General features: G+C 45.9%; 1 protein-coding gene across 3 annotated transcripts in view; it reads left to right on the top strand.

The window, feature by feature from the left end:
• Ntrk2 (neurotrophic receptor tyrosine kinase 2) overlaps positions 1-13,478 on the top strand; it is a 326,602-nt gene that overhangs the window by 254,971 nt on the left and 58,153 nt on the right. For all 3 annotated transcript variants that reach the window (XM_075969423.1, XM_075969425.1, XM_075969422.1), the window contains exon 15: positions 10,402-10,574. In XM_075969423.1, coding sequence (XP_075825538.1) covers positions 10,402-10,574 — 173 coding nt within the window. The remainder of the gene's footprint in view (positions 1-10,401; positions 10,575-13,478) is intronic.

The following is a 13,478-nucleotide window of genomic DNA, read 5'->3' as shown; positions in this document are numbered from 1 at the left end:
TTTCTACATGGCAGTGGTTTCATGAAACACAGATGGTCACAGCTGAAAGAAACTGTAAAGACAATAGGTAACATTACTAATCTAATGGAATGAGAATCAGTTTAGATATGGTTTAATAAGTTATGCTTGGTGGCACACACTTACAATCCTAGCACTTGGCAAAAGGAGACAGCAGAAGGCTGTTGAAGCCAAGTGAGCTACATGAGACCCTGTATCAAAAAGAAAGAAAAAGGATACTACTACTATTATTAATGTTCTTTAACTCACATTTTACAAAAAAAGAAAGAAAGAAAGGAGAGAGAGAGAGAGAGAGAGAGAGAGAGAGAGAGAGAGAGAGAGAGAGAGCCAGAAGGCTTGAGAGCTGGCTCAGTAGTTAAGAGTACTGACTGTTTTTGCAAAAGACCTGGGCTCTATCCCCAGCACCTACACGGTGTCTCACAACCATCTGTCTAGTCTTACGGAATCTAGCATCCTCTTCTGGGCTCCAAGATACTGCACACATGTAGTACACAGACCTACATACAGGCAAAATACAAAATATAAATAAATATAAATAAAATGATTAAAAGAAAATAAAACAAACTAACAAAAGAAAACCCATAAATCCAGAGATTAACAGCTCACCCAAGAACAAACAACTGGCATGTGTGGCTGTTTAACACCAGCTCTAGGGCTGGAACCTAGTCCTGTGCTCACTATGACCACACTATTAGTTACCAAAGTCTATGTGTGATCTGGCCCACACACCGCTTGAGGGAATGCAGCACAATACCACTTATAAGGGAGGAAACTGTGTGAGGATGAGATGAGAGGCACGTTCTTATCTACACCAATGAAAATTTAACAGCAGGGAACAAATGGGGTAGAAAAACTGGATTCCCAAGAGAGTTCTGACTTCAGGAAAATGCAATCAGACCTCATACCACAGAATTGACTTTCCTAAAAAGAATGCAAGGATCCTTGGAAGCCCATGCCAGAATGACAATGACGTAAGCAGAAGGGACAGTGCTCTGGGAAGCCACCCTGCTAGGAAGTCTTGCCACTGTGAACCTAGGTTCAGGCACTGCCGGCTTCTGGAAATCAATGGGTACCTCCTTCTGCAATTCCTCTCATCTCCTGGCTGGCTGGCTTGCTTTAACATGGACTTCATTTTCAGACAGGTTCTCTTCATGCTGTAGCAAAACTTGATCTTTTATTAACTTGTTTTCAGTTATGTCAGAAGCATTCTGATTACCCAAGCATCTGTGGAAATTGACAGGGGAGTCAGACCCATGATGCACAGAGTCTGACCAACAGAAAATATGTGTTGCCAGAGGACATAGCAGGGATGCTATCCTATAGTCCTAAAAAGAGATGAGAGATCTGTTGGGAAAAACACAAAGGATAATCATCTCTAATAGGACCCAAGGATCCTCACTGTGATTGGGTCATTTGGGGTCTGTAAGTTTGCTTGGGATCTGAGGAAGTCCCTGTGACCAGCTGTTCTTTTCTTCATCAGTGGGAGATACCAAGTCCACCCTTTGCTTCTGGTAACATACTGCTTTCCTGTCTCAGTAGCTCACTGATGTTTGACAGACAGAAACACAACAGCAATTGCTTACACCAATTCTAAAATTGATTGGGTAGAGGAAATGTGGAGTCATTTATCCCAGCTAGTCATCTAGAGTATCCATCCATTATTCTTCATGACAAATCATCTGCTGTTGCAAGGAGCCACTTGTTCTTCCCAGCCACCCAGCTAGCCTACACCCGAAATAACCACACAGAAACTGTATTTATTAAATCACTGCTTGGCCCATTAGCTCTATTTTCTTATTGGCTAACTCTTACATATTAATTTAACCCATCTCCCTTAATCTGTGTATCACCATGAGGTCGTGGCCTACCAGCAAAGTTTCAGCATGTCTATCTCCTGTAGTGGATCCATGGCATCTCTTTTCCACCTTACTTATCCCAGTGTTCAGTCCAGTTTTCTCTGCCTACGTAAGTTCTACCCAATCAACAGGCCAAGGCAGTTTCTTTAATCATTAACCTGTAAAAGCAACACATAGACAGAAGGACCTCCCACACCGTTTCCCCTTTTCTGTTTAAACAAAAAGGAAGATTTTAACATGGTAAAATTACATAAACAAAACAGGTATCAAACAAGAATTACAGTTACAATATTTCTATTTACTTTATCTTTTATCATAACTAAGGAAAACTATAACTAGCTATCTATTCTTCAATTCCACCAAAGACTCTAGAAGGATATACTATTACCTAAGTAAACAGAAAATGCATTATAAGCAACTTCCAAAACTCTAGAAATGACAGAGACATCTCGCAGCCTGGACAGTCACCCAAAGTTCTTCTGTATCATTGGGGCATCCATCTTCAGCCTAAAGGCCCATAGTATCCAGAAGACGTTTCCATGAAGAAGGAAATTTCAAAGGCAGTTCAGTCACTTTCTTCTGTATCCTACAGAATATCTCTCAGGTTCATGAAGCAGGAACCCCAAAGGATTGTCTCACCTTTAGGCAAGTTCAGCAGTCATTTCTCTGTGGATCCTGCATGTCCAGTTCATCTAAAAAAAACTCCATAAGGAGCCTCTTTGACGCCCATATTCCTCTTGAAGTAGATTGGTGCTGTCAGGAGCAGATGTGTCTCATATCGTGAAAAGTCCTAAGTTCGTAAACATTTTAAATGCCATATTCTGAAGGTCTCTGAAAGATTTGAAGAATACCTATCTAACTGAAATATATCTCAATACATCTAGAAAATCTGACTAACATGACTACAAACTTGACTATTATAGATGATTATCTATTAACCTATATTTCTTAATTATACATTACATTTTTAAATGAACTTCATAATCACAATACCTTAATCAAGAGCAGAAATACACATATAACAAATTGATCTTAAATTTGTATCAATAAACTAAGATACATACCAGTGCAAATCACTATAGCAATCTACCCATAGTTCAGTCATCTAAAGTGGCCATGGGTGCCAAAGATGCAACTATCAGGCAAGGAAGCTACTGGGATTTCCTCTCTCCAAATATGTCTAAGGACACAGAGAAAGCGACAAAATGGCTCATCCCCTTCCATCCTGAAGCAGCAGAAAGACTCCTAGGTGAGAGGACACACACAGAGCTCACCAACACCATTCCTTGCCCTCACAAGTTCACGTCTCAGACAGATCTCAGTTTCTCCCCTTCCTTCCTCCTGTATTACCATGGTCCTCACGTCATCCTGCCCATCCTGGCTAATCACAAGGTTCCACTCCCATCCTCCCGCCGCCCCCCCCCCCGCGCCTTTTCTACCATTTGCATTTACAGTGGCTTGTGAAATTTTTGTCTTCACAAAATGGAAATTGATGAAGAATTATCTTATTTAAGGACATTTATCAATATTTCCCCCAAAAGATCATCTTTGTGTTTTAATGGGGCTTGGGCTGCAGAAAATGCTGTCTGTTGAGTCTTCCCTGGGCTCTTGGAACAGAAATCACAGAACTTTAAATGATGTTTTGCTATGAAAGCTTGATTGTTTTTGTTGTCCAGACATTACTTAGTAGTTCTTTACTTCTCTTTGATGTTTGTGTGGGCATATTCTCTCTCTCTCTCTCTCTCTCTCTCTCTCTCTCTCTCTCTCTCTCTCTTGTTCTAGTTCTATTTTTTCAAAGAGAAGACTTCTGACATCAAGCACAACTTGAGGATTCACTTCATGCTTCTGTATCTCTTGGATGTATGAATTAAAATAGCTGTACACCCTTTTAATTTACTTTTACATGGTAGACTAAGTCACAGTCAAGTCAGGTCCGTGCTGAGCCACTAGCCACTTCCTTGTCTGGTGAACCGACTGACGGTGATGTCCTGGTCATTTCAGAGCCTGCGCACTCATCGCCTTGCCCACATTGCACTCCACTTTTGATTTTATTTCCTATTTGGCCTTTCTTCCCTGTTACTGTCTCTAAGCTTGTTTTCCTGTCTTCGTAGGTCAGCATTTCCTATCACACAGCTTAATGGCATGCAAGCATAAACAGCACTGAGTCTTTTAAAGTGTGTGAATTAGAACCCAATGCTATGCCTCCCTTTGGGCTACATCTGAGCCTTAACAGCCAGCGTTGCTGTGAAAATAAATACAGCAACCTGGCTAGGACTCTTATATTTGAAGTTGTCACTTGGCATGTAATTTAAGTTCTTTCAAAGGCCAGTTACAGACAGTTGGTTGAGCTGACGTAGTTATTACTGGTTTCTAATACAGCAAGAGCATTTTATAGTGAACTCTAACACCTTGGTATAATCATATGGATTTTATTTCTACAGATGTCTGGGACCTACATACCTACTACACTTTGTCATTGCTAAGATTCTATTTATACGAGTTCTTTCTTTCTTTGTGTTTATTAAAATATGCCTGGCAAAGTTCACTGTGTGTGAATTTGATGACTGCTTCCTTTACCCTTCTTTTTAGAGAAGAACCTGTTACTTAAAAAAAAAAAATCATGGCCACCACTTGCATGCTTGGCTTTCTGTTTTCTGTAGAAACCCTACAAGAAAGGTTGTCGGTCTTGATTCTGTCTCAGCATCACATCTTAGAAATGCCTTCCCCTGTCCCCAGGGCATGGGTTGGCCTCTTCGTAGGATGCAGTACTGGCTCTGCTGAAACAGTGCATTCCTGGCAGGAAAATCGGAGTCACGAATAAAGCTGGGTCACAGCTTGACATTTTCTGATACACACATTAGTACAGCAAAAAGAAGGACCTTATTAGTATAGTTTATTAAGTCAACCTATCTCCCATCATCATGTCAACATATTAAGATGAAATATCAATGAGATAGTTCAAATTTCGTTCGTGTCAAGGTTCCAAAATTCTGTGCCTGTTTTCCAACTAAAGCACACCACAGTTTGTAATAACAATATTTAAAGTGGTAATTAGTGACATGGCGCTGTTGTCTCCTAGATCTAGGAAAGCGAAGATTTTCTGTTAACAGTAGATCTCGACCGGAAACCCTCTGGCACATTAACCAAACATCCCCATTATCGCTGGCTGGCTGATCAGCTTGGAAGTGTCCTCATGTCTCTCTGTGTTTAAGCAGTGTAGCAGGGAACAGGAAATCATAGCTGTTTCCATATTCTGTCTTTACCAAAGACGTGCTGACTTCGTGACCTCTAAAGTGCAGGAAGAATTTGAGCTCGGCCCTGTTAAAAGCCTGTTCCATCTTTCCTTAAGTCATCTATACCTTGAAGTACATCGTTGTTTAGTTTGGGGAGGCACACTATCACACTCCGGGTATGTCGCCTGCCCTCTAGCCAGCTTCTTATTGATTTTAAGTTTTTGTTTCAGCATTTAAAATAAATTTTGATCTCCTTCTTTACCCTCACTTGTATTTCACTTCACTGGCTTCTCATTTCTGGGCTAGAATATATTGGCTATTGCCCCACCCCCTGGCTCTGAATATACGTACACATAACAGGTAGAGTCTTGCCTCTGCTCTGAAAAAGCAGAGAGAGGACCCCAGCCTTGGAATATCTAGAAACCACCAGGAGAAAGAATCCACACTGCGAGGCAGCCTGGAGTGAGGGAACAGGGATGCATGCTGACTGAGCAAATGAGTCCATCAGATGCAGCTGAAGTAGGAGGATTGCTAAAGGGTGAGCTGGGCCCACAACCCTGCTTTCCTGTCGACAGGAGCCCTGCTACCAGCCAAACCTCCCATAATTGAGTAAAATGACAACCAGACACCGTTCCGAAACAGAAATGATATTTATAAACAGGGTCGATGCTGGCTTTTCTAGCTTCTGATTGCTGTCTGGCCCTGATTCTATCCTTACAAAAATTCTGTCCTTTTAACGCCAAATTCAGGATTTGAATTTGGCCAAGTCGTTACCACATTTCCCCAAATCTCTTAAAATAGAATTGAATCATAATTTCCAAAAAGGGCCCACCATGCAAAAATGGATGGGCTCACGGAGGATGCCAGGTTTGCAGGATGCATTTGGTCCATGAATAGTAAGATCGCTTTTGATTTAAAAAAATGTGACTGAAATGCAGTTTCTGACATTGCACTAAGAGTCCACACTGGGGAAGTGGAGACGGTGGCTGCTTGCCAAAATCCTTGGGCTGTTTCTGTCTCAAAAAAGATTCTGTTCTTCCTCTTGCCTCTCTTCTCTTCTCTTCTCTTCTCTTCTCTTCTCTTCTCTTCTCTTCTCTTCTCTTCTCTTCTCTTCTCTTCTCTTTTCTCTTCTCTTCTTTTTTCTTCTCTTCTCTTCTCCTCCCCTTCCTTCCCTTCCCCCTTCCCTCTTCTCCCCTCTCCTTTCCTCTTCTCCCCTTTCCTCCCTCCCTCCCCTTCTCTCTCCTCTCCTCTGAATCTCTCTTCTCTCCCCCCCCCACCTTTCTTTGTGTTTTTCTAGCCTTTCTCTGTCTTTCTTGTGTTCTTGAATCCACAGGATATAATCAGAGCTTGCTGGGAAGGCTTTTCTGCAGGATTTGTCTATGCCCTATGACAAAGACTTTCAAGGATCCAACCCTTTTCTAGGCATGGGATAAACACAAGGCTTTAGACATAAACTTTCCTGTAAATCCTCACAGTCTCTGAACTGTGGGAGAGTGTGAGGGCCAAGCCCACACCTCCATATACAGCCTGACATTTCCTGGAGCCTAGAAGGCCCTTCAGGACATGATGGTCACCCCAGGAGGAGTGCCATTTTCATCCTTGGGTGGGCCCCGATACCTTACCCATGCATCTTTCATCTTACATGGACCCTTGTATGAGAAAACTGAATACAGGGACCTGTTCCCAAACTCAAAGCACAGCAGTGTCCTTCTTAACAAAGGATCCTGGGGAGCCTCCCAGCCCCTGTCTCCCTCAGCGGCCTCCCAGCCCCTGTCTCCCTCAGCGGCCTCCCAGGCCCTGACTCCCTAGCGGCCTCCCAGCACTTCTAAAACGTGGATGGTGCTGCCTTCTTTCTACAGGAGAGTAAAACAGGGTTCAGAGAGGAGAAGGCTGTGGCCAGGATTTGAACCTGGAACTCTCAACTCTAGCCTAAACCTCTTTCACTTCAGCACCCTTGGAGCATTGCTAGGAGGATAGATGTGGGGGCTGAGTCTCCAGGACAGAGTGTTTTGGGCAGCCCTACGCCCCACTTAAAAGCAAGTCGTACAACCTGCTTGTTCCTCTCGATCCTTGACTTTCGGTCCTTGTTTGACGGATCCAGCTCTTCCCCACTGTCTACTCACCTTTCCCTTCTGGTCCCCATCCTGCAGTCTCTACTGCAAGCCTTGGACATTAGGGCTTCTCTAGTTGCTTTAGTCTGAGTGAGCAGCCAGTGAGGTATTCGTGGTGTAGGCAGACATAACACCCCAAACTAAAACGTAAGGCAGAGGCAAGGAGTGTGGGGGTCTCTGTGCTTTTTCTGAGATCGAGGAAAAGACCTGGAGGCGGCAAAACTCACCTCCCTGTTTTCTCATCCCCCTCATTTGCTAACTTCCCACTGAGAAATTCAGAAAAACAGGTGGAAGAAGAAAACTCCAAACCATGCTCATGTACGAAACCAAATGAAATAAAACCATCAACAGAAGCGTGTGGCACCTGCCTGTGTGACAGAAAGACGAAGACGTTTAGTCTGGACCCAACTAGACTAAACCTGGGAGGCAAAGGGGGTGTGGCAGCTCAGTTTCTCCTGATTCGAAGAAGCAGAGACCCACACCCTCGTCCTCTGCCGCTGTGCATCTTGTCAGCGTGCGAGGAGGAGTGCTGTTTCCATGGCAATGACCACCAGAGATTCCTGTCCTCTCTGAGCACTCCATGATCTGCTCCCGATTCCAGGCTGAACCGAGGTGCTTGTGGGGACAGTAGAGGGCCACGTCACAATTTCCCCTAAGGATACCAAGACCTCTGGCCTGATGGACGTGGCACCTGTGACCTCTGTCTCTGTGAGTCTGGTCACAAGTCCTCGGAGAACTTCAAGTGCTGCCGAAGAGCTATAGTCAGGGAACCGGCCGGCTCCGGAGGCATGGCGACTGGCAGCGCTGTCTCCCTCAGTCGCTGCTTCCTGGGGGAGCCCAGTGTACTTACAGATGCTCCCTGTATGTGAATGGTGGCCCTTGAATGCAAACGGCATATTGGAAATCCAGCCTGTTACAGACTCAGCAATGACCAGCACCTTGTTCCCCCAAGTCTAAGAAAACACAAAAGACACAGATTTCAGCAATTCCCCTCAAGAAGACACTGTGCTCTACAGGTGCCTTGCATTGGTGACAGATGGATCACGTGACTCAGGGCTCCACTCAGTTCCCTACAGGTTGGCCACAGTGCTAATTGAGGCTTCTGTGGAGATGAAGTCAGAGTTCAGACTCCCTCTCCATGTTTCCAGTCCATGTTGATATTAAGAATCTCCACGAATAAATGTCTCACTTGCTGATATCTAACTCAGATGTGTCCTACAGGGAGTTCAGACAGTGGCCAACTGTGTGGTCTGTAGGTAACACCGGTCAGAAAGACCCTTGCAGGGAAAACATAATCCAGGAAATGACCGCCAGGGCCTGGAAATGACTGCCAGGGTCTGGAAGTGGCCACCACGGCCTGCCAGCGTTCTTGGATCCTGAACAGTTAGTGCTAAGTTTTCTCAGTCAGTACAAAACCACTGAATATCCATGCGTTAGCTCTGTCCCAGGACTGAATCTAACTGGACACTGACATTCACTCCTGCCGTCTAAGCTTGATAAGATTGACAGAAGCCCCTGTGGGGAAGGACTTCTTCCTGACTTTCTATCTTACAAGGGCCTTTGTTTGACAGTGGGCTACCCAAGCCATTCGGGCTCATCCCCACATCTGGAGAGCCTTACTTTACAGATCCCCTTTCTCATGATAGTAACACTCATAAATTCTGGGGAGGGGGATGTAGACCCCATAGAGGAGGAGCATCACTCAACTTCCTATGTCAGCGACTGCACTCAAGAGAGCAACCCAGGCAAAGGAGAGAATATGTGCAGGGCTGGAGAGGCAGGATCTACTGTTGCCCGAGCAGCTGCAGACATTCCATGTGATGGAGCAGAGCTGGAGGGTCTCAGGGGACCAGGGTGAAGGCAGAAGACGCCAAGGCACAGGCCAAACAGTCTTAGGGAAGCTGGTTCCCTCGGGGCACTAGATTCATAGTTAACCATATAGACGTCTTTTCTCTCTATTTGTTCATAACCACCTGGGTCAGGATTGGGGTCAAAGTCTACTTCTTCCTCTTGGGGTCATGGGATCCAGTCGAGGGCTTCCTATGCGCTAGGCACACTAACCTCAAGCTTGCAATTCTCCCTACTTGTTCTCTATAGTACTTGCCTAAATGTATGTACCACCAAGGCCAGCTCAGTATGTGCTTGGCTCTACCACAATCCTGGTCAAATGACAATATGTGTCAACACAGAGTATACACATAGGATGTTGACTAAAAGCAGCATGGCTAGGACACCATGGAACGTACAGACTTCATGCTTCCTACCCAGGTCTGGATCCCGCCACGGGACCGTCAGGGATTCTGCCACCTCTTCACACTGTTGTGCACCCTACGAGGCTCTGTGCACCTCACCCCTGTTCACACAAGCCCTGCTGCTGTGTTTCAGATCGCCTGCATCTCAGCCTTATCATCCTGTAGCTGAGGGGACAGGACATTTCTGTGTGGGGGGACCAGGCTAGAGAAAGCTTTGAGAGGATCTCACATAAAGGTTGAACACGGTCCTGATTGCAGCTCGGAGCCTGGTCCACCAAGCCTCACTGTGCTTTTCTTTCTGAGGTCTCTTCAGAATTTAGTCTTTAAAGGGTCGTATGATCGGGGCTGGAAGAAGCTACAGGGATGGTGCAGTGGTTAGGGACTGCATAATGCCCTTGTAGAGGGCCCACATGACTAACAGCTATCTGTAACTCCAGCTTCAGGGAATCTGTGGTCCCCTACACACAGACACACACACACACACACACACACACACACACACACACACCTATTTTATGGCTCTGTACACATACATCTGCATAGATGAAACTTAAAAAAAAAACTTTTTCAAGGGTTCCATGAGCAGAGGTGAGGTATACATAGTATCATGGAAGTCTCAATAGGCACCCGGAAGTGGCAGAAAACCCTGGTGATCATTGGTCCAGCCCATAGGCAAGCAGCATGGAGCCTGTAAGATAAACTCCCCTGGGAACTCAATGAGAATGGGCCTAGGAGACTGCTCCATAAGCTACAAACTTTTGTGCGCCCACGAGGGTGAGGCCTCACAAACACAAACGTCACTTCCTTAAGGGGGCTTCCTGACATTCCGGGTAATTAATGAGATACATGGTCATCCCTTGTAGAGTTCTTAGGACTCACTGATGGCTTTCTTTACTGAAACAACCTCTCTTTGGTGTCCCCTTTTTAACAGACGCTGAAGGACGCCAGCGACAATGCCCGTAAGGACTTCCACCGTGAAGCTGAGCTGCTGACCAACCTCCAGCATGAGCACATTGTCAAGTTCTACGGTGTCTGTGTGGAGGGCGACCCGCTCATCATGGTCTTTGAGTACATGAAACACGGAGACCTCAACAAGTTCCTTAGGTACAGTGAGGGGTGGAGCCCCCTGGGCTTGAGAAGGGGCAGAATGTCACTGCTTAGATAACCAGGAGCAAGGATGGGAAGCTGCTGGGAAGGGGAAAGGGAAACTCAAGCACCCGCACACAACGGACAAAGGAACAGAGGGAAAGGAGGAACACATTCCTTTTTCCTGCCTGGTCACCCCTCCTAAAGTGTAGTTAATTAGTCCTTCTGCATTCATTGAGCATTTGTTACATTTAATGACGCTGTGTGTCTGGAAGAGCGTGCCAAGTGCACTACCCAAGACTACGGAAACAGAGAAAGCAAAGGTACCTAGGCAGCACCATAGATGTTGTAGTGGGGTCAGAGTGAAGCATCCGGAAGGGATGGCAGGAATGGGGTGGGGGAGGGGAAGTAGGAAACAGCAGCTCCGGGCATGGAAGCTGGGGAGCTATGTGTGGAGCAGATCTGCCCTCGAAAGCTCTTGGATCTAGAATGGAACAGACAGAGCCCAAAGACCAAAGATTTCAAAGGAAAAGGATGGGACAACATTTGACAGAGCCATTGAAGTCTTGCAAATGTGACTATTGCTAACAAGGTCCCCCTGAGCAATGTGTATGTAAGCAGGGTCCCTAAAAGAGAAACAGGGTGCTAGCGCCACTTGGATTTCTAGCCCAGACCTCATTAAGTCTCAGTTCAGCAACGGCTTCTCAAGCAGTCCCGTCCCTCAGACAGCGGGAGGAGGAGACACAAGAGAGTGAGAGGGACTTTAGAGTGCTCATGAGCCGCGAGGAAGTCATTTGTTCTGGAGTGTGAGCTGAGTCACAGAGAGTCAGGGGTTAAGAGTGGCTTTTGAGGCGATGCCAACACCCCCGAGCAGATATGAAGCTGCTACCTAGCTGTGGCATGTATGAACTGAGTCTTCTCCGTGGTACTGAGCTCCAGCATGGCAGTTACAGCAGGCAAAGTCTGGAGAAGAATTCTCCTGGTGACCAGCTCGGTCATCAAGACTGCGGGCTGGCTGTCACCCTGGTAGGGTCCCCTGGTGAATGTCCCCATCCTGTGACTGTCTAGGGAGAAGCATACAGTGAGTCAGATACACAACACATGAGAAGGAAGAAAGGAAATAATGTCTTCATTCTCATCGGGCAGAGACAGAAATAGAGATGGATCTTACATGTAAGGTTATCGGGGTGAGGCACCACATTCCAGCATGGCCAGAGAACACGGGTTCTCCTCCTAAATGGGGCCTGAGCCCTGGCCCAGTCACCTTTGCCTCAAGTCCCTTACAGTCCTCTCTATGTGTTCTTTTCCTTAAACATCAACTGGCATCTCAAAATATTCACCTGCACATTTCATGTAGTTTGGTGGGGGATTATAACTGGGAGAAAGAGAGGATGTCAGGAGCATACAGATCACCTCCCTTCCCTCGCCTCGTTTTTCCTGATAAGGCACCCCAAGAACAAGCTTAGAGGGGAGTTATCAATAACTTTTGGTCCCATGGTCCCCTGTTTCTGCCATGTTTCCCTCTGTTCAGAGATTCAAAAGCCCAGTGAGTGTATCTTTTGTGTAATGGTCACTCATAGTCCTCCCCGTCCTCCTTTTGTGCCCCCGGCTGCTGCCCAAACAAGGAAGGAGAGCTTCCCATTTACTGCAAGATTCACCCTGCAGTCTTGGTAGGCATGGCCGAAGGGGACAGAGCTCACTGCTTTTAGAACTGGCTCTACGGGGCACTGATGTCTGGACCAGTTTTACGATCTGCCTTTTATACATACGTCTCAGTTCTTGCTTAGGCTGGATCTCTGCTTTCCCTGTGGTCGTGTGTGTATGCGCAGATGCCAGGTGAGATCAGGAGTGCACAGGGCAGTCAAGGCATTGAGAGGCAGCCCTAACCCGCCCTCCTGTGTTATCAAAGCATTCATTGTGGGAAAAAGTCAGGGGGCAGTGGCAGATTCTGGACTTTGTCGGAGCCGACATGAGAAGAAGGAAAATATTAACTTTGGTTGAGGACTAGTTGTTCCTGTGAGAGATATTTTCATCATTCCTCAGGCTCTCTCCCTAATCCAAAAACGTTTTTTTTTCTTAAATACTATAACAAAATAAACCCACATGCAGTTATCTGGATGCAGTTTCATGCATCTGCATGTTCAGACATCTGTGTGTGTTTGTGTGTGTGTGTGTTAAACGGTGCGACTAGGGGTGTTTGTGTATGAGTGTGCTCTGTGAGTGAGTGAATGTGTGTGTGTCTATTATGGGTGTGAGTGTATGTATGATTGTGTGAGTTTAAGTACATATGTGTGAGTGTGTATTAGTAATGTGTGCTGTGTGTCACGTGAGGGGTGGGGGAGCATATGTGTGTCTGTGTGTATATATGCGTGAATGTATGAATGAATGTGTGTCTGTAAGTGTGAGTATGTGTAGGTGTAACTGTGTGGATATGAGTGTTTGTGCAAATGTGCGTATGTGTGTGTTGCATAAGTGTATGTATTCAAGTGTAGGTAGGTGTGAATGTATATGGGTATGAATGTATGTGCATGTGTATATGTGCATATGAGCATGTATGTGCATATGTGCATGTGTGTACATATGTGTATGCATGTGTATATATGCGTGTATGTGTATATGCATGTGAGTGTGTCTGTTACCACTCATCTTTGGGCTTTCTGTCAGCCACACCCAAGCTTCCCCTCTGCCTTCTGAGGCCCTCCCTTGGCATCCTATGCAGGGCGTGGAGAACTTGGAAACTCAGCTTGATTCCAGAATCTGCTACACTCTGGATCGGTGTGGCTGCCAAGGAGCAGACTCAGGTGCAGCGATGCATGGCAAGGACGGGCTGTCCTTTTCCTGGAAGGAAACCTGGCACACAACTGCCATGACAGATCGCCAAGCATCTTGGCAGTGCTTGATAAAGCCAGATGTCTTATGTCT

Source organism: Microtus pennsylvanicus, chromosome 4 (assembly GCF_037038515.1).
Source record: "Microtus pennsylvanicus isolate mMicPen1 chromosome 4, mMicPen1.hap1, whole genome shotgun sequence".
Taxonomy (NCBI): domain Eukaryota; kingdom Metazoa; phylum Chordata; class Mammalia; order Rodentia; family Cricetidae; genus Microtus; species Microtus pennsylvanicus.
This window is presented reverse-complemented; position numbering and strand designations above follow the sequence as displayed.